The sequence below is a fragment of the Lolium rigidum genome, chromosome 3 (genome assembly GCF_022539505.1).
Source record: "Lolium rigidum isolate FL_2022 chromosome 3, APGP_CSIRO_Lrig_0.1, whole genome shotgun sequence".
NCBI classification, from domain to species: Eukaryota; Viridiplantae; Streptophyta; class Magnoliopsida; order Poales; family Poaceae; genus Lolium; species Lolium rigidum.
The window spans coordinates 364,237,540-364,259,486 of NC_061510.1; the positions used below are offsets into that span (position 1 = coordinate 364,237,540).

A 21,947-nucleotide genomic window follows, 5' to 3' on the forward strand; every position below is an offset into this window, starting at 1 on the left:
ACCAGACCGCGGCGAGCCACCGCGCCCTGCCCCTGCCCTCCCCTCCCTGCCCCGACCTCCCCGAGCCGCGCCCCGCCCCCGACCAGAGGCTTCTGCGCCGCCCCGACCACCCCGAGCCACCGCGCCCCGCCCCTGCAGGTATGCCTCCTCCTTTTTTCTTCTTTGTTTCATTTTTCCTCTTTTATTCATTAGCACTAACAATTTTTTGTTTGTTGTTTTTGTAGATGGAGGTGACCACCGACGACTCCATGTCATTGTCCGATGGTTCCGGTTGGTCGTCGTCGGACGATTCGGACATCGAGGAGTTGCTTCAAGACAACGACATCGAGATGATGCAAATCCTCGTCGAGGTGCAAGAGTTTGAAGACCGCGTGAAGTTGATGGATCAGAGGAGGGGGTCGAAGATGGGGCGAGTCACCATCTACCGGAACCACGCTCTCGGACACGAGCATTTGATGCAAGACTACTTCGCCAGGGTACTGACATACCCACCTCGCCTCTTCCGGAGAAGGTACCGAATGCGCCGTAGTTTGTTTGTGAACATTGTCGAAGATTGTGAGGCCGCCTCAGATTATTTCAAGCCTCGTAGATCCGCCGCCGGTATCATGGGGTTTAGTGGGTACCAAAACCCTTGTGCAACCGGAAAGAAACCCTTGTCGCATACAAGCTTTTCTTGAAGCACATCGTGCGATTGAGGATGCAAAGACTCATGGTCAGCTCCGGGATGATCTAGTAGAGCACCATTGGCAGTTGGATGGGCGGCGCCAAGGCCCATGATCTATCTTTGTTTTAGTTTTCTATGTCCTATTTAATTTCAATAATTATTGTAATAACTTGGATGATTATTATGTGATTGAAATTACTATTTGGTGTTGTAATAATAACTAGAATGATTATTGTTTTTTTCAAACCGTTATTGAGATGTTGATAATTGTGATATATTAAATGAATGTTTTTAAGGGTTTGAGGGTTCTAGTCTCTGCCCCTAATCCTCAGTTTTAAGGGTTTGAGGATTCTAGTCTTTGTCCCTGTTTTTCATCCCTTAAAAATACCAAAAAATGCTCATTCTCAACCCTTAAACTGCTTTGAAGATTTGAGGGTTTAGGGGCTACTGCTGTTATCCACTGTGCCAAACCATGGCCGCAGCCCCGCATAGCCCACCACACGGCAGCATACGCAATCAGGGCATCTCCAGCGGCGCGATGCATTTTATTGTCCGCGCGCTTCCGTTGCGCCGCGCTGCGGATGCTGAAATGACTATTTTCGTCCGCGCGTCCGTTTGCGTCTGGGGGTGGCTCCAGCGGCCCGACGCATTTTTTGTTTTTTGTTTTTTTCTCTGTTTTCAATTTGAACATAGTTCCAAATATTACATATTGGAAGATTATTTTACACAAACTAATACATAGTTTGGAACATGGTTTACACAAACTAATACATAGTTTGAACCATGGTTGACACCAATAAAAACATTTTAAAAATCAAAACCAGTTGTGTTGATTTCCGTTTGTTCGCTGCCAAGAAAGAACATTCGAGGGCACACCCAGTCACACAAACTGGAAAATCCAGCGGGAGACGGTGCCCTTGTTGGTTCTACCGAGGAAGAACAGACAGAAACCTCCACTACTGGCTTCGTCTGGCCCGTAGCCAGATTCGCTGCAAGGAAAGAACACTCTAAGTTCTAACTATCGGTGTCCGAGCCGGATTCGTCGGTGTGGTAGTGTCTGCGGCAGGCTGTGTCGTCGAACATCTTGACGATCATCTCACCGTCCCCCTCGTAGAGGAAGGTGAGCTGGCAGCCGGGCTCGAGCGCGAGGTCACGGACGAACTTGTCCCATCCCGTGTGCAGGTACATTTTGCCCTGCCCGTCGAACAAGACCTCCACGGTCCAGCGGCAGAAGTTGCAGCTAGCCTCCCGTAGCTGCAAATGCGCCGGCTCGACGCCATCGACGAACTCAGCGAACTTGTCCGGGAGCCGCTTGATGCCGAGTGGGTCGTCGTCGATGCGGAGGAGGAACTCGAAGCAGCGGTCCTCCTGCAAAGATGAGGAGGGCGCATGCGACGACGAGCGTGGGGATGTAGCTGCTCCACCACGGCGGCCCCTGCCCCGGCCCCCGGGGCGCCCAGTGCCACAGCCTCGACCGCCTCGCCGGCCACCAGGACTAGTCATGGACTTCCTCGCGGGCCTGGCTACGTCGCAGGAACATCTAGGCGGCGCTACGGTCGAGCTTTGTGGCGGCTAGGGTTTCTTTGGAGGAGTGGATGAGGAAGAGGAACGCGCGCCCCCTTTATATAGGCCGGAGGCATGCGGTGGCCGCGGGACGCGTGGCGTCGCCATTAACGTGGTTGGCGGAGGTAGGCTGCGGCTGCTCGGCAGCCGAGGCATCGCCATTAACGTGGCCCAGACTGCCGAAGCGACGCAGCGGGTGCCAGTCGCTGACGCGTTTGAGAAGACGCATCGACGCAGGGTCACTGCTAGGCGGGCCCGACGAAACGTCCGCCGGACGCGAGCGGACACTTTGTGCGTCCGCACAGCGTCCGCAGAGACGCATCCGAGACGCATATTTGGGTCAGGTTTGCGTTTCCGCGAACGACCTAGTTACTTTACGTCGCTCCGCTGGAGGTGGTGCCGGACGCATTTCCGATCACAATGAACGAAAATGGTGGCTCAGCGTGTTTGCGTCACGTTGCTGGAGATGGAACCGGCTCCTCTAATGTGAAGACCACAAGTCAGACTCTGACTCTCCTTCTTCAGACGGGCCGATTCATTCTAAAAAAAAAAGGAAAAAAGAAAAGGAAATCCCTGCAAGGGAATCTCCGCGCCCGTGCCTGGCTCTATCAGCACCATCGGTTGCTCGACTCGTCGTCGACGGCTCACCGCCGTCCGCGTCTGGCTTGCCGTGCTGCCGTCCGCACCGGAAATTTTCGCAGGAACCCGTGCGCGCCCTGCTACCAGCGACCAGCTTGACGAAGGGGCGCTCAACGGCGTGGATGATTCGTCGTCGGCAACAGAGGTGCGGATGGCAGTTGGGCGCCCATGGCGGCCTGGAAATTTTCAGTCGCCGACGACGGTGCAGACGCAAGCACGACGAGCTTGGCGAAGGGCGCCCGGCTGAGCAGACGTATCGCCGTGGGCAACGAAGGAGTGGATGGCAGCAGGGCGCACGAGTTCCCGGGAAAATTTCCGTCGCCGACGACGGCGCGGACGCCAGCACGGCGAGCCAGACGCGAACGACGGTAAGCCGGACAGGGACGACGGTGAGCCGACGGAGGACCGAGTCCAAGCAAAGGCGAGGTCGAATCAGTGGAGGTCGAGCAAATTGGGCGGACGCGCGCCATCGACGACGAGTCGAGTAACCGGTGGCGCTGATGGAACCAGGGGCACGAGAGATTCCCTTGCAGGGGTTTTCTTTTCTTTTATACTTTTTTTTGGAAAGATTTAGCCTGTTTGAAGAAGGAAAGTCAGAGTCTGACTTGTGGCCTTCACGTTAGAGGAGCCGGTTCCCCACAAAGCGCACTGCGACCTGCCAGCCGCAGCCTCGCCGGCCAATCTGCCTGGCGCGTTTTGGTTCGGTTGCTTCCTCTTTCTTCTCTGAACCCACGCGCGCGGCTCGCCGCAAACCCTAGAGGGCGCGCAACACGTAGATGGCAACTCGGGCCCCCAATGCGCCGCCGCCAGGGGCATCGCCATCGCCGGCGGCCGTTTCCTCTTCCGACCGCCGTGCTGTGAGTTGGAAGTTTTCGAATTTCTTTATAAGTTTTGTGGAAACCCAGTTGAATGCAGAACTGTTTTTGGATTCAACAAACATTTTCTTGAACTTGAGTAGGAACTTCAAATTTTCCATCTGAAAAGCAAAATTTCTCCAGTTGAGCGGCAAAATTTCCAAACTGGAAGTACAAATTAACATATGTAAGTTCCTTATTCACCCGGATGGAAATTAAAATTTCGAAATCGAGTTCGTAATTACGATTCGGAAGCAAATCTTCAGTTGGAAGTTTTTTTTTCTTTTCCCTTGAATGCTACAAGAGCGAGCTCGTTGCCACTTCGCGCTTTCGGTTGACAGACTCTGTTCCCAGTTGCAGGAGCCTGGCATTTGCCGGTGGTCTCAGACTTATTCCACAAACGAATCCTCCTTCGCTTTCCAACAGCATAATTGAATCCCTCTTGAGCACTCAGCACTCCCATGGCATAATAAGTAGGCAAAGAAGAGAGCACCGACTTAACAATTTGTAACCTCCCTCCAAATGATAGAAAAGAAGAACAAGAGGCTAGTCTTCTATCAATTTTGTCAGTGACAGACATTCGATCCATTGAATTCTGGGCTTAGAAACACCCACTTCACACCCTAATACCCCAGCCAGATTAGTGGCCCTTGCTTCTGATATACTGTATATTAATTGGGGCTAAACAAGACTTGTGGTAATTAACTCTAAGACCAGCATATTGCGCAGAAGTCTCAAGAAGCCCCTGTATGCAAAGTAGTTGAGTAATAGACGCCTGCATGATGATTAGCAAATCATCTGCGTACTGAACAATTGGAATGTCCCGGTGTCCATTAAGAACAGGTAGCTGGAACAGACCCAGATCATGCACCTTATTTATCACTTCTGTAAAAGCTAAGACAAATTAAAGAGGGGGCAGAGGGTCTGCTCGACGAACTCCCCTTCTGCAGTGATTTTTTCCCTGGGAACTCCAGTAAGAAGCACAGCCGAGGTGCCTAAGCTGTTCTCAACCCAACCCATGTGATGGATGAACTAAGGTATATTCTGCAGGAAGATAAGAGTAGGGTGACAGTTGAAACGGTCGCCATCTGGATGAAAACTCCCTCTTACATATCTATCACCGTTTACAGGCAATGTGGGAAGGAAGTACCGGTTGCAAGGAAGTTGTTCATGCTTCTTCCTTCATTGACTTTTTTGTTGGCAAAATAAATCAGCAAGTAGACAATTGTTTGTTATGCTTCTTCACTCATTGACTTTTCAACAATACACGAAAGTCGTCTCCATCCATGGTATCGCCCATTGCAAAATAGTTGGCGACATGTGTGCCTAGTTGACTATGCTGAAGGACATCTCAAACTAGCAAGCTAGCTGGACCACAGGCTGATAATTTGAGGGAGCTCTTCTACAACGAAGAAACAGGTACGAATTGTTTGTCTTATCATGATGATTTACTTAATCATGAGATTATATTTATGTATCTGGGCACAATATTTAGGGGTGAATTTTGCCATTTAGGCAACAATAAGTATGCTCGGTTGTTTTCAAGATCTAATGGTTTCTTGTGGTGGCAGTTTCTCAACTAACTAGATCGAAGCTGCCTCAAATGCCTGGCTTATCCAGGAGACGCAGCCAAATAGGGGAAGCTTCTTGCTATTTCGTGGGTTCGAGTTAAGGGTTTGCTACCAAAGTAGGTAGGAGTAGGGGTGTATTATGTGTATATCAGGTATAGAATTTGAAATTCTGATTGCCTAGCCCCCAGTTCGTGCCATCTTGTCACACCTTTCTTCTCCATCCCCTGCCATTAGTACTTATCAAACTCATATCCTAATTGAAAAGATGCTTCTAGATGCCAATCCCATTCCAGGTACGATAATCTGTTCGTGGTAATGGCCACATTTATTCTTTTCTTGTATCAAGCTCTGCACCTCCTACTATGTGCTACTTGTAAGTTGTAAGGATATGCTGGAGGGTTCTTCGACGTCGACATTTTCTTTTGAAAAGAATCAGAATAACCATATTTTATATTATTTTAAAATGAACTTTCTTGCAGCCAAAGATAAAATCAATTTGCAAAAGAGATCAAGATTTCCTCAGCCTCACTGATATTAGTATGCCATTGTTTTTTCTTTGAGAATATAATACTAGTCTGCATTGTGATACAGCCAAGCCAATGTTCCCTGTTTTGCAAATCTAGTCTTGGTTTGCAGTTTGCAAATGGATTACCAATGGAGCAACCTTAGGGATTTCCTTCAAACAAATGTACAAGAGGTGCGTGAAAGATCATACAGCAACTATAACCTAATATTTTACACGCAAAAAGAGATAGAGGACATTACCAATGGATATTCTACCGTATTGGGAGAAGGGGGATTTGGTATGGTTTACAAAGGAATATTAGATGATCAGCGTCCAGTTGCAGTAAAAAGGTTCAAAAATGAAACCAAGAAGGAAGATTTTGCCAAGGAGGTGACTGTGCATTCTCAGATAAACCACAAGAATGTTGTCAGACTGTTAGGTTGCTGCACGGAGGATAATGCTCTTATGATTGTTATGGAATTTATCTGTAATGGAAACCTCTACAACATGCTTCACGGCAGCAATGAGGCCGGTCTTGTCCCTTTCCCTTTGGAAAAACGTCTGGACATTGCGGTTGAGTCAGCTGAAGCACTATCCTGCATGCATTCAATGTATAGTCCTGTCCTTCATGGTGACATCAAACCGGCTAATATATTGTTGGACGAGAACTGCTTGCCCAAGATATCTGATTTTGGAATAGCAAGATTGCTTTCTACTGGTGATGCCCAGCATACAGAAACTGTCATAGGTCCCATAGGTTACATGGATCCTTTATACATAAATAGTGGGAAATTAACTCCAAAGAGTGATGTGTATAGCTTTGGAGTTGTTTTGCTAGAAATAATTACGAGAAAAAAGGCGGTCGACGGGAACACTATCCTTACTCAAAGTTTCAATGAGGCCTTTGGAAAAGGGAAGAAGGTGAGACACTTGTTTGATGAGAAAATTTCGTCTGGAAAAAAGAACACTAAGCTGCTTGAAGACGTTGCAAAGCTAGCAATTGAGTGCTTGAGATGGAATGACAACCTGCGCCCACAAATGATAGAAGTGGGTGATAGACTAAGGATGATTAGAAAAGCTCTGCACAAGCTCAGGGGCAGACATAGTGCTGGGTTTTCAGGTAATAAGGGAAAGTTCTTTAGGGTTGCCTAATCTCCTAGTACAGTAGCTTTTTATGGCTATTCTTTGCTCAGTTCGAAAAATGGGTATTCTTTGTCTTCATTTAGCTATGTGCACCTGCACTCAAATGTTCTATGCACTTAGGTTCTGTTTTTCTTACAAAAAAGAAATAGTTGAATTTAACCAACACAATACCTGTTCACAATTTTTCATTGGAGGGTATGTGGTTTTGCTTTGTTTAAACCATAAGAATTTTGGTAAGTTGGTTTGCAATTCAGTAAAAAATACTCATTAAAACGTAGGAAGCAGTAAACAGTAGCACCACTAAATCAAAAGTGTCTTGAGTACCTTACCATATCCAAATATTAGTTTTTTGAATGGTTTTAAGATTTTCTCTTAGCAGGCAGCAACTATGTCGACCCCTCCAGCAAAACTCCGCCAACTTCGCCCATTATTACACTGGACAAACTGAAGAGCGTAAGCAAGAACTTGATGCCTCCTGATGTGCTAGGATGTGTCCCATACACTACTTTTTTCCTTGGAACCACAGGTGGCAACAGATGTGTGATAAAGAAGCTCGATGCCTCACTTTTTGAGGAATTCCAGGACCAGGTCCCCCTCTGCGCCTAGTATTTTTCAAATTTTCTTCTATTTATTTAGTCTAGCAAGGATTGATTTCATTTTAGTTCCACTTCCTTTGCAGGTTCCGATCATTTCAAAATTGAAGCACGAGAATGTTGTCCACCTTTTTGGGCACTTTGTTGAAGGGAACGTTCATGTTCTTGCATATGAGTATGCAACAATGGGCTCCTTGCATGGTATTCTTCATTATGTGTTTTTTTATGTAACCATCCCATTCATTAAGATCAGGAAAGCAAAAGAAAAGTGCTCATAGGTTTCAACATCTAGACAGACACACCATTTTTCGAGAATGGAAGATTTATTAATAAAATCCACTGTTACATCACGGTCTCTGCATGGCTAGGTTGCACACGACCACAATCGGCTTCACAACTAAAAACACAGATCATACCTTTAGTTGGTTATTATAATAAGGGGATGCATGTGACCTTTCCCTCCAACGGTGGGAGTTAACATTCACTCTGTTCTAGGCGGAGAGACTTGTAAACAATCTTTCCATGGTTCAAAATTTTAAAATTAATCATCTCTAGAACCGTTAATCCTATTGACAATCCCTCTTCACTGCTCAGTTCGTATTGACGAGGGATTCAAAACAAGATCCCATCTTAATATGTTTTGACGAAACTTTTTCTCGACGTCAGTTTACCAGGCTATAGTATTGTAGCTACCAGGTATCTAGTAAATTTCACCACTCAAATTGTACATAGTTACCAGATAACTTTTACATTTTTTTTGTCATAGCAATTATCTACATGGAGTGGGTATTTTATCCAGTCTAAACACATAAAATATGACATTATGATAATGCAAGGCTTACATGTGTGAGGAGTGAAGTTATAAAAGCCTGGCAAGCATTTGATTTTAACTTGGCAACCAACATTGGATAACTTGGTGACCAAATGACTATAATCTGGCAACTAGTGCCAAAACATATGAACATGGGATCTAGTTTCAAAAATCTCGGTGAAAAAACTAACCTTGAAAGCGGATATAAATTTTGACTTACCATTTAAAAGATAAAAGATTTTAGAGTTTGAAAACCCAAAGTAATTCCGCATGGAAGCTGTTTTGCATGCATGCATGGTTGGGTTGCCATATTATATTTGTGCACACGCACCGCTCTAGATAGCACAATCCTAACAGTCTTATTTTTGCAAGCAACTCGTGCCTAATCTTTTTCATGACTACGGATGGAATACGACGGCGTGCTCTATCATGGAAGCAGCGGGTGAAGATCGTCTTAACTGCTGCAAAAGGACTTGAATTTCTCCACGAGAAAGCAGAGCCTCCCATCATCCACAAGCAACATCAAATCCAGAAACATACTTATCTTTGAGAACGATGTTGCAAAGATTGAGTACCTTGGTGTCTCTGGAGACCCTTGTACGAGTGACTATGATCCATTCGAGTATGCGACTAATATTGACCAAATGCTTTGGTGCTTTATTATTCTCTAGCTTATGTATTTTCATAATTAATGTTTCTCGGTGTCAGGGAGTTCAGCATGAAGTGTGATATCTACAGCTTTGGGGTGGTGCTATTGGAAATTTTAACTGGGCAACTAGCTGAAGATTGTAATTTACCGGGACAGAGCAAGTATAGACCACTAGTGACATGGGTATGGAAGCTCTAACGAATACAAATTCTTGAGAAGATGTATTATGCATCAGCTAAACTATGATGATACTAAATCTGCAGACTATACAAAAAATTAGCACAGGAAATGTGGAGCAATGCGTGGATCCATCGCTTGGAGGGCTATACTCTCTTGAGGCTGTTGACGAGGTGATATTCTTGAACCTATTTTCTGTTGTGTTCACAGTGAGCAATCTAGGATGGATGCACTTTTAGTAATACTAGGAAGTTTGTTGCAGCGGCAAGCGGCGCCCTTGGTTGTTAGATTATTTTTTGTAGTATTTTATATATGGGTTGCTGAAGTACAACAAAAGTATTGGTGTGAAAGTACTGATTAAGAAACGTAAAAGTGGTTTTATAATGCAATGGTTTATATTTTTTCTCCAGCGCCTATAGGTATCGCTAGAAAAAAAGATTTTCTCGCAAAGAAAGCACATACTAGATATTCTTCCTTAATAGGGATCTCAACGGCGGGAAGAAGAAGTGAAAGTGGAAGGATGGAAAGACAAAAAAGATAAAAATGTAAATTCACTTGTTTGAAACATCTAAAAGGTAGCCTTTATCATTAGAAGTTGTATTTTCGGTGGTCCTAAGAAAGGAAACATAAAACAGGGAAGCGTTAATTGTGAGGCCATAAAAAAAGTGGGTAGTATGAAAAATAACACCGAACGATTGTAGGCAATGAAAAAAAGGGGGGTAATATGCTAGTAGCACTACACAGAAGTTGTAGTGCCCGGAACAAGGACAGCGTGCATCGGTTAAAAGATTTGACTTACGATGGACCAAGTTTTTTCACAAATACTGAAAAGATGGCAATAGTATTTTTGTTGACTAATAGAGGAAGCGGATGGTGGAGTATATTTGTTTCAGGAATTGCCACGGAAGAAAATGATAGTATTTTCTGTGGTAGAAAGAGGTAGCGGGTGATGGAGTAAGTATATATTTCTAAAGGTACCAAGGTACCGAAGAAGAAGGTCATAGTATTCTTCCTAGACGAAAGAAACGATGTACAAGTGGAGTAAGTACCGTAGAAGAGCACGACTTTATTTTCCCATGTAAAAGAGGTGGCGAATGTTGGATTTTTTGGAATTACTCGACCAAGAATTATGCATTGGTGAAGAATTATTTACGGGTAATTATTGAGCAAAGTTACGGTTGAGGTTGAAGATTTGTGTAAAAATTGTCGCGTTTGTGCACCGTTGAGAAATTACCATCGTGGAATATGCGCCCTGAAAGAATTACTATTAGGTAGTTAACGCCCTGTTTCGTAGTTGACATCGGCAAATTACTATTAACGTTCAAGATTTCTACCGATAAATTGCTTTTGGAAAAAATATAGGTAGTTACCGTGTCACGGAGAACTACTGCGAAAAAGTTAACGTGGCAAATTAGATTGCCACTAAAGAATTATGATCGGTGAAGTATTACCTGTAGGAAACTTAATTACTATATAATATTTCTACCAACGAATTACTGCGAAAAATTATTATCAAAACTTTAAAAAGTTACTATATAATTAAAAAAATAGATAGCATTGTGCACTCTTCATACACATGAATACTGTCCGACCAATGAGGTGAGGGCAAAAGCCATCGGCTTTTATATATAGTAAAAGTTGATTTTGAAAAAAATATAGGTAGTTACCGCGTCACGGAGAAGTACTGCGTAAGTAATTAAGACGAAAAATTAGATTGCCGCTAAAGAATTATGATCTGGTGAAGTACTACCCACAGGTAACTAAATTACTGTATAATATTTCTACCAATGAATTACTGTGAAAATTGTTATCAAAACTTTAAAAATTTATTGACTTTTAAAAAAGTAAAAAAAGATGGCACTGTTCATGTGCAATGTTCATAGACATGAGCCCGATCAGAGGTGTGGGCAAAAGCCATCGGCTTTTATATATAGTAAGTATATTACTATAGCCTTTTCGCATAAGCAAATGAACGTACTCTTGGAGATAGTAACCAACAATGGGTACTCTAGACAAGCACACTTAAACCTATCGTCCTTCAGGATGAAAGTTTCAACCAACAATGGGTACGGGAAATCAGAATGATATTTTTCTATTTAGAAGGCATATATTTTCTATCCCGTATTAGAACTACGTTCTCAATCACATGTAGCATTGAACAAAGTTTAGCACAGACAATTCCAACCATGGGAACATCAGCTGGACGAGATGTGTTGGCGGTGATGTCGCTGACTGGTAGTGGGACACGTAGGAATCATTTTTTTTTCCCGAGGAACGGCTCAAAGAGGGGTGGGTAGGATGCATCTGTAATTTATCTAAGAAGAGAGGATTGTCCTAGTTTATGAGGAAAACTAGACCGAAAACCATACAATGTATGTTTTTTTCAAGAGAAAACACGAGCAAGCCAGGGCGTATGGGAATTCGCCTCGACGCGCATCGTTCCCATCTCGGGGTCCATTGTAGCAACAGGTCTTCACCAGGGGATGTGCCAGATACCACTCTGGAAGCCGGGTACATAGGAGTAGCCTTGCCCGGCCACGGACAGTGTCCCACCATGCTTATTGGAGGAAATCCTGCATAGATGCACCATGCATAATGTTTGGAAATTCGTATTATTTGTTTTTTTGATACACGATGAAACATGATGGCACATTTTGAAACAAAACAAACATGACATAACCAAAATAAACCCTAAATAAACATTATGTAACATTCTTAAACATGACAAGCTTCGACTACATGCACGGTATCTCCCGTGCATGGTACAAAATCCACTATCTCCTTATTTTCGAGAACTCGCAAGAGATCTGCGTGTCATTTCATTAAGTGAATAGGAGATAATGGTTACAATTACATGCCACTAATGATCAATAGACCTCCACCACACACACCACCTCACGGTGGCCAAAACCTAGGTCACTCCCCTCGCTGCCCCACGCCAGGGGTCCTTATGAGTTGTGCTTGGATTCCTGCAAGTCCTCTCTAGAGGGTCATTGTCATTGTTTACTTGCTCAAAGATAACTTCAGCCTCTTGGCCAACTCCACCATCCCCTCGAAACCCAAGGGGGTCCATAATGGGTCCATAGATCATAGCTAATAGTATAGTCAACTAATGGCTATATGTAGCTTCCATATCATCTAGTCATTGTTTATAGTCACTCATTATAGTAAGATAGGCTGTAAGGTTGGTTATTATACTTCTAATTTTTACAACCTTCTCCATATCTATTTCTTCACATTTATTACATTTGTCTAGAAGCATGCTTAGAGGTGGGTTCTTGCATAAGAGTCCACTCTCCTAACTTTTTTCATGCCTCACGCACATGAGAAAAATGCCACATAACTCTATAAGCCACTTATTATACTTACTCTATGGGTGATAAGCAGATCAATCAATACTAGAATAAACCAGTATGTCTGCTACCAAAGTTACTACAGGACATGCCAAAAACACGCTCGTGGAGATTGTTTAAGCCCATATAATGACTTTCTCAACCTAAGGACCTTCCCCTTGAGTCTGAGATGTATCAAAGCCAGGTGGAATTCCCATGTACACTTCCTCCTTAAGATCATCATGCAAGAATGCATCATGCAAGAATGCATTTTTGACATCCAATTGATCAATGGCCAACCAAAGTTACCAGCGCAAGAAATAAGAGGTCTTAATGTACTCATCTTTGCAACAGGTGCAAATGTCTCATCATAGTCAATCACATAGGTTTCACAGGAACCCCTTGCCACCAACCTCGCCTTTTATCGTTCTATTTTCCCTTTTGGGGATTACTTCACGGTATACACCCATTTGCATGTAACTAGACGTTTTTCTGTTGGAGAGAAACATGATCTCATGTCGTGTTCCTCTCAAGTGCTTTCATTTCCTCCAACATGAGCTCATACCACTTTGGGTCTTATTTTGTTGCTTTCCAATCCCATGGGATTATCACAGATTGTAATGAAGCAATGAAGGCTCTATACCCGGATGATAGAGAGTCACATGACACATAGTTTGCAATATCATTCTCAAACATGTATCTTTTAGGAGGCTTTTCTAGCTTATCTCGTGGCTCTTTCCTCGAGGCAATAGGCAAATTCAATGAAACATCAATGACACATGGCTCAATCTCAGATGAGTGGACTTCATCGGCCACTAGAAACTGTTGCTGATGATGTTGCTCCCTCTGGTCCTGGACCTCACAAGTTGTTCGTGTTTGTTGTTGTTCATGGTGCAATTGCCTCCTCGTATACACCCTCAAATTTTCTTCCTCATTTGGCTTTCTCCATCCCTTCACTCATAGGGTTTCTCCTTGTATACACCCTCAACGTTTCTTCCTCATTTGGTGTTCTCCATCTCTCTTCACTACTAGGATATGGAATTGAACCAACCACAACTCTAGGTTCATCTTCCTTTGCCCTCAAGGGTTCACTCTCCCCCTCTTGACTAGCATCACTTGTGCTAGGAGAGTTAAAGTCAAACAACGAGCTGGGATCCTTCTTCTCTCCATAGAACGGCTCACATTCTTTGTGTCATATCCATGCTCACAAGTGTTGTCAAGTAGCATTCCAGCATATATTGATTCTTTCTTTCAGCTACTCCAATATGTGGAGAAGAAGTATTAGGGCACGAAGTTTGATGAAGTACTTATTTTTCTTTAAAAAATTGCCAGAGTCGTGGTTCACATACTCTGTCCCATTATTAGGCCTGATAATTTGAACATCAATGTTGAAACGATTTTGGATATACGCATGGAAGTCACTGAAAACATCTAAGCACCTTTTTATGTTTCATGAGATGTATCCAAATCATCCAGAAGTAACAATCAATGAAGATGAAAAAATACTTCGTTCCACTAACAAAGATCACGGAAGTCCAGACATTAGAGTGAACTAGTACAGTGGGGGACGTGCTCCGTAATCCGCGGCTCACATATGATGTCCTGGTGTGTTTTCGATACTCACATGCATCACACGTAAGTTTGTTTTTATCCATATTCATTTCTTCGGGAAATGTCTTACTCATAGTATCAAAGGAATATGGCCTAGGTGACAATGTTGGAATATCACTCGGCATCATCATCACTTGCAACGACCGATAAAGCGGTGAATCGGGCATCATCGGTGTCCTATATGTCCATGTACTACAATCCCTTATGTCTCACACCTATCCCAAGACTCATTCCAGTCTTTCTCTCCTCAACTATACAATTTGTCGATTGGCTATTATTTTACAATCAGCATCGTCAACCAAAGAGCTCATAGATACCAAACTAAACAAAAAAGATGGAACGTGTAACACTGAAGATAATGTAATAGACGGAGTGCATTTCACCGTGTTGGCCCCTTTGAAAGGTTGGTAAGTTCCATCCGCGGTTTGTATGGTATCCTTGTTCATGCGTGGATATGGAGCATATGATGCAACATACTAAAGCTGCCCGTGACATGTGCCGATGCTCCCGAATCAAGTATCCAATTTGAGCGGGAATTTTCATTTGAACTAGAAGCATGATTCGGGGTACCACTTCCAGTATGAGCAAGGTTGACAAGAATTGTCGTTTTCCCGCTTTGCATGGCTAGAAATGCACATTTGATCCCATGTGCATATGCTCCTGTAGTCCTGCCACCGTAAAATGTATTTTAAAGTGTCAAAAAAATTCAAACAGAAATTTGGCGCGCACATATCGACATTCTACATGCGCAATCGACTTATTTTGTGTCGTGTGTAAAAAAAAGATAAAGAAATGTCTCACGAAGAGCCTTTTCTTAGCACCAAATTTTGTCTTTTTATATATGATACCAAAGATGTCAGTTTTTCATGAAAAACTTTACGAGGACATAGAACATCAAGATGTAACATTTTTTGCCAATTTTTTTTGACATTTTGAAATGGGTTTAAAATGCATTTAAAAGATCAGGAGCATATGCACCTGGGTGCAAAAACACCATGTCCCATTTCTGAACTTCTCTTTAATTGTCTCATTTTTTTTCCAAATCTTTGGTTGCAATTTCAAGCACCTCTCCTGAATCCTTTGCCTTCACAGTTAAATTCTCCACTTTCTTCACCTTCATCAACTGATGCAAATTTTCAATCAATTTCTCATCTCTTGAGTTTCTCCCATAGTTCACCGTCATCGGTTCTGGCTTGCCTACCTTCTACGCCTCTGTCTCCAAGCACTCCACCAATCCTTCCTTCACTGATACTTGTGCACGCTGCTGGCCGCGGTCTCCGCAGTCTCCGATTTGGCAGAGCACAGTCCGCCTCCTACTCCACAACCACCAGGACCAAGCGCCGCCTCCAAGACCAAGTGCAGCCGTCGCCTTGTTCGCCGGCCGGCTCCGCACCAGAATACCTCGGCGGCTCGACCTGGGCCTGCTGCCCCCTTGCCCGGGTCTTGTCCTCACGTCCCTGACTGTCCAGAGCTCTGCCGCACACTGCCGATTCGATTCACCGCCAGGGACCTCGCTGCTCATTCCAGCTTTGACACCATCCGGAAAATTTCTGGAATTCACTATTCACCTCTAGCTAGCTACAAGTATGAGTACATGTAAACTAGGAGTGCAGTAGTGGACCTTTGGGGTAACCACCAAGGTTTTCTTTCTCGGACAACTTTTTTTACCAGAGGTCCGACGCACAGAAAGAACACATACACACATACACACTCAGACTCAGGCCGACAAAAAAAAACAGAAGAGAGGAAAAACTGGGACAGCCTTACCAGATGAAAAGTATACCACCCTACATTTGGTTTTCAATTCCTCGAGGAAAAACTGGGACAGCCTTGCACGTCAAATCCATTCTCGCAACTCCTACCATAACATCTCTTGTGGTCTTGCTTCGTCTGAGAATAGTGTTGCGCTAGCCATGGTCCAGCTACAGCAGCTCCCATGCTCCACTTCTGCCACGTTTTATGGGATGTGTACAGTTCGATCTGTCGCATATGAAAGGCTGAAACCATTATACAAGGATTAAAAGGCCTTACATTTTTTGCCAAACAAAACAGGTCTTACATGATAAAGAACCAAATGTAGCTATGTCTCGAGAAAGCGCTATAATGTTGTCCAGAAGTATTCAATGTTACATTTTTTTGCGAATGAACGTTGCAATGTTTCTTGGTTCTTTGTTTCATAAGTCAAATACTCCCTCCGTCCATAAATAGATGTCAAAGATTTGTCTAAATTCGGATGTATCTATACACTAAATCGTGGCTAGATACATTCAAATTTAGATAAACTTTTGGCATCTATTTATGGACAGAGGTAGTAAATTATTTTATTGGTATTTGTTTCTCACCTGATTCTTTGATGTATTTTGGCTAGCAGATGGCTTCACTTGCAGCAGACTGTGTGCAGGGCAATGCGAATTCCCGGCCCAGCATGAGCAAGGTTGTCGAGACTTTGAGCTCCTTATCGACCATCACGTCAGGCAGTCTACCCAGAGAAATCCCCCGGAGAACCCCGCCCCCGCCCCCGTCCCCGTCCCCATCCCCGTCCCCATCCCAGCCCCGCTGGTATTGGTTTGGTGGTGTCCTATATGCTTCTACAGAGGGCGTTGTCTACGACACTCCGTCCTCAATATAACATCCTTGCAATTTGATTGTAATGTTGGGTCTCGCGTATGAGGTGCCGAAGCATCTACTGTGGCAGCGCAATTGCTCGTTATGTTAGTTTTATAACATTGCATTATGAACTCAGCTATTTATGGGCTGGTGGGTGACTTTGTAGGGGAAGGAAGATTATCATCAGTGCCATCGAACCTTGGACTGATGCATTGACGAGGCATGTGACTTTCATTTGTGATTTGGTTAATTTAAAAACGTCAGCCTCTCTAGTAGGCGCATGTTCTCTGTAAATAAGCATTGGTGCTCAAGGCAAAACCAATTTCTGCAAAGCACCCTTCTTTCTAAGCACCTTGTGTTGCGGATGGCTTTGCTCTGTTACCTGAAGCCATTCGAGAAACCTACTTCCGACGAGCTCGCGTCGGTTGTGTTTCTTTTTTGTAGGCGTCCTTTTGTTCTTTCTCAATTATTCAGCATGAACCAGCTTCTCGTTACCTCTCTTCTAATGTGATGGCTTTATGTGTTGTCATACAAAGCGAGGTCAATTTCAGTGTTTTGTCCACCTTATGGTATGCAATTACGTCGCCCGTGGCCAAGTGTTTTCGTTAGAAAGAGCATGCATAGATAATTTGGCAAAGCAAATATAGGGCTTGTTTGATTTGCTGGATTTTCATAACGCAGGAATAGGAAAAACATAGGATTGGAATGGCATGTCCTCTCTAATTCTGGATTGGGAAACTTGATTTTGAATTTACAAAGCGTTTGATTGCGTAGGAAAGCCAAAGGAATTGTAGAAAGAGGTTGTAGTGAAGGAAAATTTTCCAATAAAACATAGTGCAAATAAATCCTTTGTAGGAATCCAAAGGATTGCAATCCTATGAATTAAACGGACTTTGTAGGAAAAAAAAATCATACAGTTCCAATTCCTGCAAAAATCCTACACGGAATGAAACAAGCCCATAGCGTAGAGGAAGAGGGACGGAACCACCTGGGAGATAAAGTAGTCCATTACGCTTTATGCTAGCATACTAGTAAAAAAAATCGCTGTCACCCCATGCAGATTCTTTTGATGTGCTGCATTAACGGACCCAAATTTGAATCAAATTGCTTACAGCTGGATCTCAACTTCAATTTTTGTAAGGAAACTCAATCTCAAATGGACCTTTCAAATGGACTTTGTTAACCAAGCAAACAAGTGCAAGTACCCATGCATTGCCAGTTTATTTCCACAAGGCCGTGTTACATACGCGCGCGTACATATACTATGCGCTAGTAGATTATTATAGGCGCGCTGGCTAGCTCACGGATGCGCGGCCGGCCGGCGCCGGCGCCAGCGCCAGGGGAGCGGGCGGCGGCGGAGGAGGGGGATGGGCGCCGCTGACCTCGGCGTCGCAGAAGCCGCGCAGGACGTCGGCCTCCTCGGCGGTGAAGCCGATGGAGGAGAGCATGGAGGGCCAGCAGTGGCGCGTGACGGTACGGATGGCGAAGCAGCAGTCTTGGCCCAGCCAGGACTCGCCGTTGATGAAGAAGAGCACGATCTCGTTGGTGCACGACCGCAGCTCCGTCACCGCGCCCAAGCACTCCATCATCCACCCGGCACCGCCGCCCTGGCCAGGCTGCTGCCCTTCGCCGCCGTCGGCATGCATGGCCGAGAACGCGAGGTGGAGGCGGGCGACGAGCGGCGCCGGGGTTGCCGCTGCCGGGGCGCCAGCAGCGTCGACGGGCGTGGCGGATGAGACGACGGCGCCAGGGCCGGTCGACACAACGACGAGCACGACGAGAGCTGCGAGGAAGAACTTTACCACGGGCGCCATCGATCGATCAACCGGCGAGAGATGTCTAACGAGCTAGCAAGGCTGTGTGCGTGTTCTGTAGCCACTGCCGTGTTTATATAGTGGTGGACGCCTGCATGGTGCATTTACATGGGTGTGGAGGAGGCGCGCGCGCGTTACTGGAATGCGGGAAGACGCGGCCAGCCGGACAGGCGAGGCGAGACAATTGATGGTGCCCATTGATGACCCACTAGTGAGACAATTGATCACGTGATGGAGTATGTATCAGTATTCAGTAACCGATCAACTCACAAATAATTTGCACAATTGCAAGCGCGACATGCGCCGCATGGGTCACTATGCACGTCGCGTCGCCGCAAGAGCAGCTGAACGTAGAGATCGCATCTCGGTCCATCTAACGACCAGAAATCCGAATTTTGCTTGTTTGTGAAGTCAACTGCAGTTCCCAAGTTTTCAAAATTTAAAACAAAAGTGGTTAAGCAACAACTCTTTGTTGTTGTTTCATTTGCAATAAAAATCACTTACTATTCCAACAAAACTTGGAAGCACTTGCAACAAACAAATCATGTGTTTGCATCGTTTTGGAAAAGCACGTAAGCATCATCGAGAAATTGAGGAAAAAACTTGTAGCAAACCTCCTCAAAACGTTCCAACATCTCGCGTTTGCCTTCACAGTAGAACTCATATTGTTTCATTGTATTATGAAATCATTTGCGCATAATCGGAAAAAACGAGGAAAACAAAAGTGAGTTTGTTATAATTTTAAATCCCATATGCAACATCAAAAAAATCGCGGATTTTTTTTGACATAATATCATCCATGGCGGCCCGATCTCGTTGATTCAGCATCGCGAGCCGGGATCCAGCTCACCGAAGACCCGTTGATGCTAGATCTGGTGACCACGTAAATATTCCCATTGGTTTAATTCTCGTCCTTTTGGGCTTGCCACAATAGAAAATATTGGATTTTAACCTCCACCACACGTACTCGTGGGGCTTCCATGAAGAAGAATGGCGGGGCAGTTCAAGCCACTGGAAGAGAGCCAGGGCAGCAAGCCTTCGTGTTGTTCGGTGGGTAGCAGGCGGTCCAAGAAATTTTTATGGCAGCAAACGAGCGGCGGGGCATGTGATTGGAAAAAAAGGTAGGAGCGCTCTTGAGTGATGTATGGGTTTCGTGCACCACAACACAGGGTTATTGCAGCACAACAACAAGTATTTATTAAAGGATCGATCCCATGAGAGTTTTGCAGAACGGAAACTAAACAACCCCGCAATTGCGTTATCAATGCAGCCACATTCACACCTGACATGTGTATACCATATCGGGTACTCGGTATCACCATCCCTAGTGCAAAGTCCAGGAAGGAATAGGCAAGGTCCATGAAGAAACCGACATGTAGTCCAAGCCCAATATATATCAGAATAGGAAAGTTAGGCCCATATCGAGTAACCGACTTATACGATGTAATTACTCCTCGGGGTGGACTCTAAGACCTGGCCTAATATATAAAGCCTTAGGAGGAGCCGCCGAGGGGGACAAATTCAACCACACGTGATACCCTGTAACCCTATATCTTGCATAATACAATCTCGGTGATTCGCCCTTGCTCATACTTTTCGTCGGCTGTCTAGTTTGGCTGACCGGTTTGTTGATTCGCCAGCGTTCTCCTTCCTAGAAACTCAAGTCCATCATTGTGTGCATTGACAAGGTTAACCCTTCACCAACACCCGCTTAAGGAAATAGCCTATTATATAGGTTGCTACATAAGAACTATAATCAACCAGAAAGTTTAAAGTATTTGTGGATAAGTACAATAATTAAAACAAGATAAAGTAAATTCCGAAAATAAGTAAAACTAAAAGTAAACTAAAAGCAAGATAAACACGTTATCAAGGAAGTCTGGTATCACAACTAGCATAGTTTAAACATGATTAATACTTAACATGTTTTTTTGCTACATGTGTGAAGTGAGGAGAGGCTCGAATAAAGGTGTCCTCGACGCATTGTTCCACACCCTCATAACCACTACCTTTTTCCCCATCACATGCCGCGGGAGGTCCAGTAGCTATAATTATAGGCTCTTGTACCTCGTACCCCTCGTTGAGACATGGTTAAAAGAGACGGCAGATTGTTGTCATCTGTACACCCACATGCCTCCAACCACGCTCAATGATGATTACCTTCAATGTCCCTAATGATAAATATTGCATGCTGCATAACATATAGCATCTTTGAAGGAAACCACCTGTTTCACATGTTACAACTAAACAACATAAATCTTTATTTCATTTCATATTGATACTAGGGTTCATCCATATCCCCAACTAAACTACTCAAGAGAAGAGGCACATGACATCATGAAAGATCGAGATGTCGCCTAGAGGGGGGGTGAATAGGCAATTACAAACTCTTGCGGATTTGTCTTGTATGAATGCGGAATTAAACTAATGTTTAGTTTACAAGCACAAACCCTAAATATGCTAAGCTCAACTAAGTGTGACAATGGCAACTAGAGCTAAGCAAGATAGGCACAAGATATATGTAGCACAAGTGATAGCAAGATATATGTACTTCAAGCACGATGGCTATCACAAGGAAAGAGAGCTCGGGTATAGAAATAACCGAGGCACGCGGAGACGAGGATGTATTCCCGTGTTCCCTTGCTTTGCAACAAGGTACGTCACGTTTGGAGGAGTGGAGGTCCCACGAAGGATTCCCCGCGCCACGAAGGCTCACCCTATTCTCCGAACCACACCCACGAAGGATAATGGCCCTTTCCTTATGGTTAGCTTTTCCTCCGCTCCGGAGATGGCAAGCTCCACAACCACTTCACAAGCTCCACGAAGGAGAAGCCCGGGCCTCTTCACAATCTTCTTGAAGAGATCACCGGAGCACCAACCGCCAAGCCAACTAGGAGGTTTCCCTCCAAGAGTAACAAGCTCACGGTCTCTCACTCGAACTAATCGTGGTGGAGAGCTCAACACTATGCAATGATGCAAAGCAAGAACACTAGAGGTGTTCAAGTCCTTCACTCTCAAATCCCACTGTCGTTGCCTAATCGACGGTACCTCGGAGGAGGGATCCTCACGAGGGGGAGAAGAAGTAGGGGCCATAGGGCGGAGTGCACACGGGACGGTGGTACGCGAGTTACCCAGCTTCGGAACACCTGCACGATGACAGGGCCTACCGCCGCTTGTCCGGAATTATCTGGGCGCTTTCGCGTTGTTACAATGAGTTGTGGTTGTGCCTCTAGGGCTCCCGGGATCCGGCTTATAAAGGCGCACGGATCTAGGGTTTACATGGAGAGTCCTAGCCGGATTACAGATTGCCTAACTACGGTACAATATCTTGCCGCGCACGTCACGGATCCGCCTTCCATATACGTCGTACTGGATCCGGGTCCCTCATGGGCCTCCATGGATCCGGGTTACTTC

The 21,947-nt window shown here is 44.7% G+C and overlaps 2 protein-coding genes across 2 annotated transcripts; both read left to right on the forward strand.

The window, feature by feature from the left end:
* Positions 1-3,618: 3,618 nt before the first annotated feature.
* Positions 3,619-8,860, forward strand: LOC124697342 (putative wall-associated receptor kinase-like 16; the record flags this gene model as incomplete). Its single annotated transcript, XM_047229948.1, has 4 exons — positions 3,619-6,916; positions 7,319-7,527; positions 7,619-7,733; positions 8,748-8,860. Coding segments are annotated over exons 1-4 (1,419 nt in total), but the record flags the coding sequence as incomplete, so codon positions are not given.
* A 4-nt stretch (positions 8,861-8,864) lies between these two features.
* Positions 8,865-16,741, forward strand: LOC124697344 (PTI1-like tyrosine-protein kinase 2). The gene is made up of 4 exons (XM_047229950.1): positions 8,865-8,965; positions 9,052-9,175; positions 9,256-9,342; positions 16,484-16,741. The coding sequence occupies exons 2-4, from the start codon at positions 9,062-9,064 to the stop codon at positions 16,739-16,741; spliced, it is 459 nt and encodes a 152-aa protein (XP_047085906.1). The 5' UTR covers positions 8,865-8,965; positions 9,052-9,061.
* Positions 16,742-21,947: the final 5,206 nt, after the last annotated feature.

Coding starts and splice junctions, on each gene's coding strand:
- LOC124697344 (XM_047229950.1), top strand. CDS start 9,062: ATGAAGTGTGATATCTACAGCTTTGGGGTGGTGCTATTGGAAATTTTA. Junction 9,176..9,255: donor ATAGACCACTAGTGACATGG/GTATGGAAGCTC, acceptor CTAAATCTGCAG/ACTATACAAAAAATTAGCAC. Junction 9,343..16,483: donor CTCTTGAGGCTGTTGACGAG/GTGATATTCTTG, acceptor TTTGGCTAGCAG/ATGGCTTCACTTGCAGCAGA.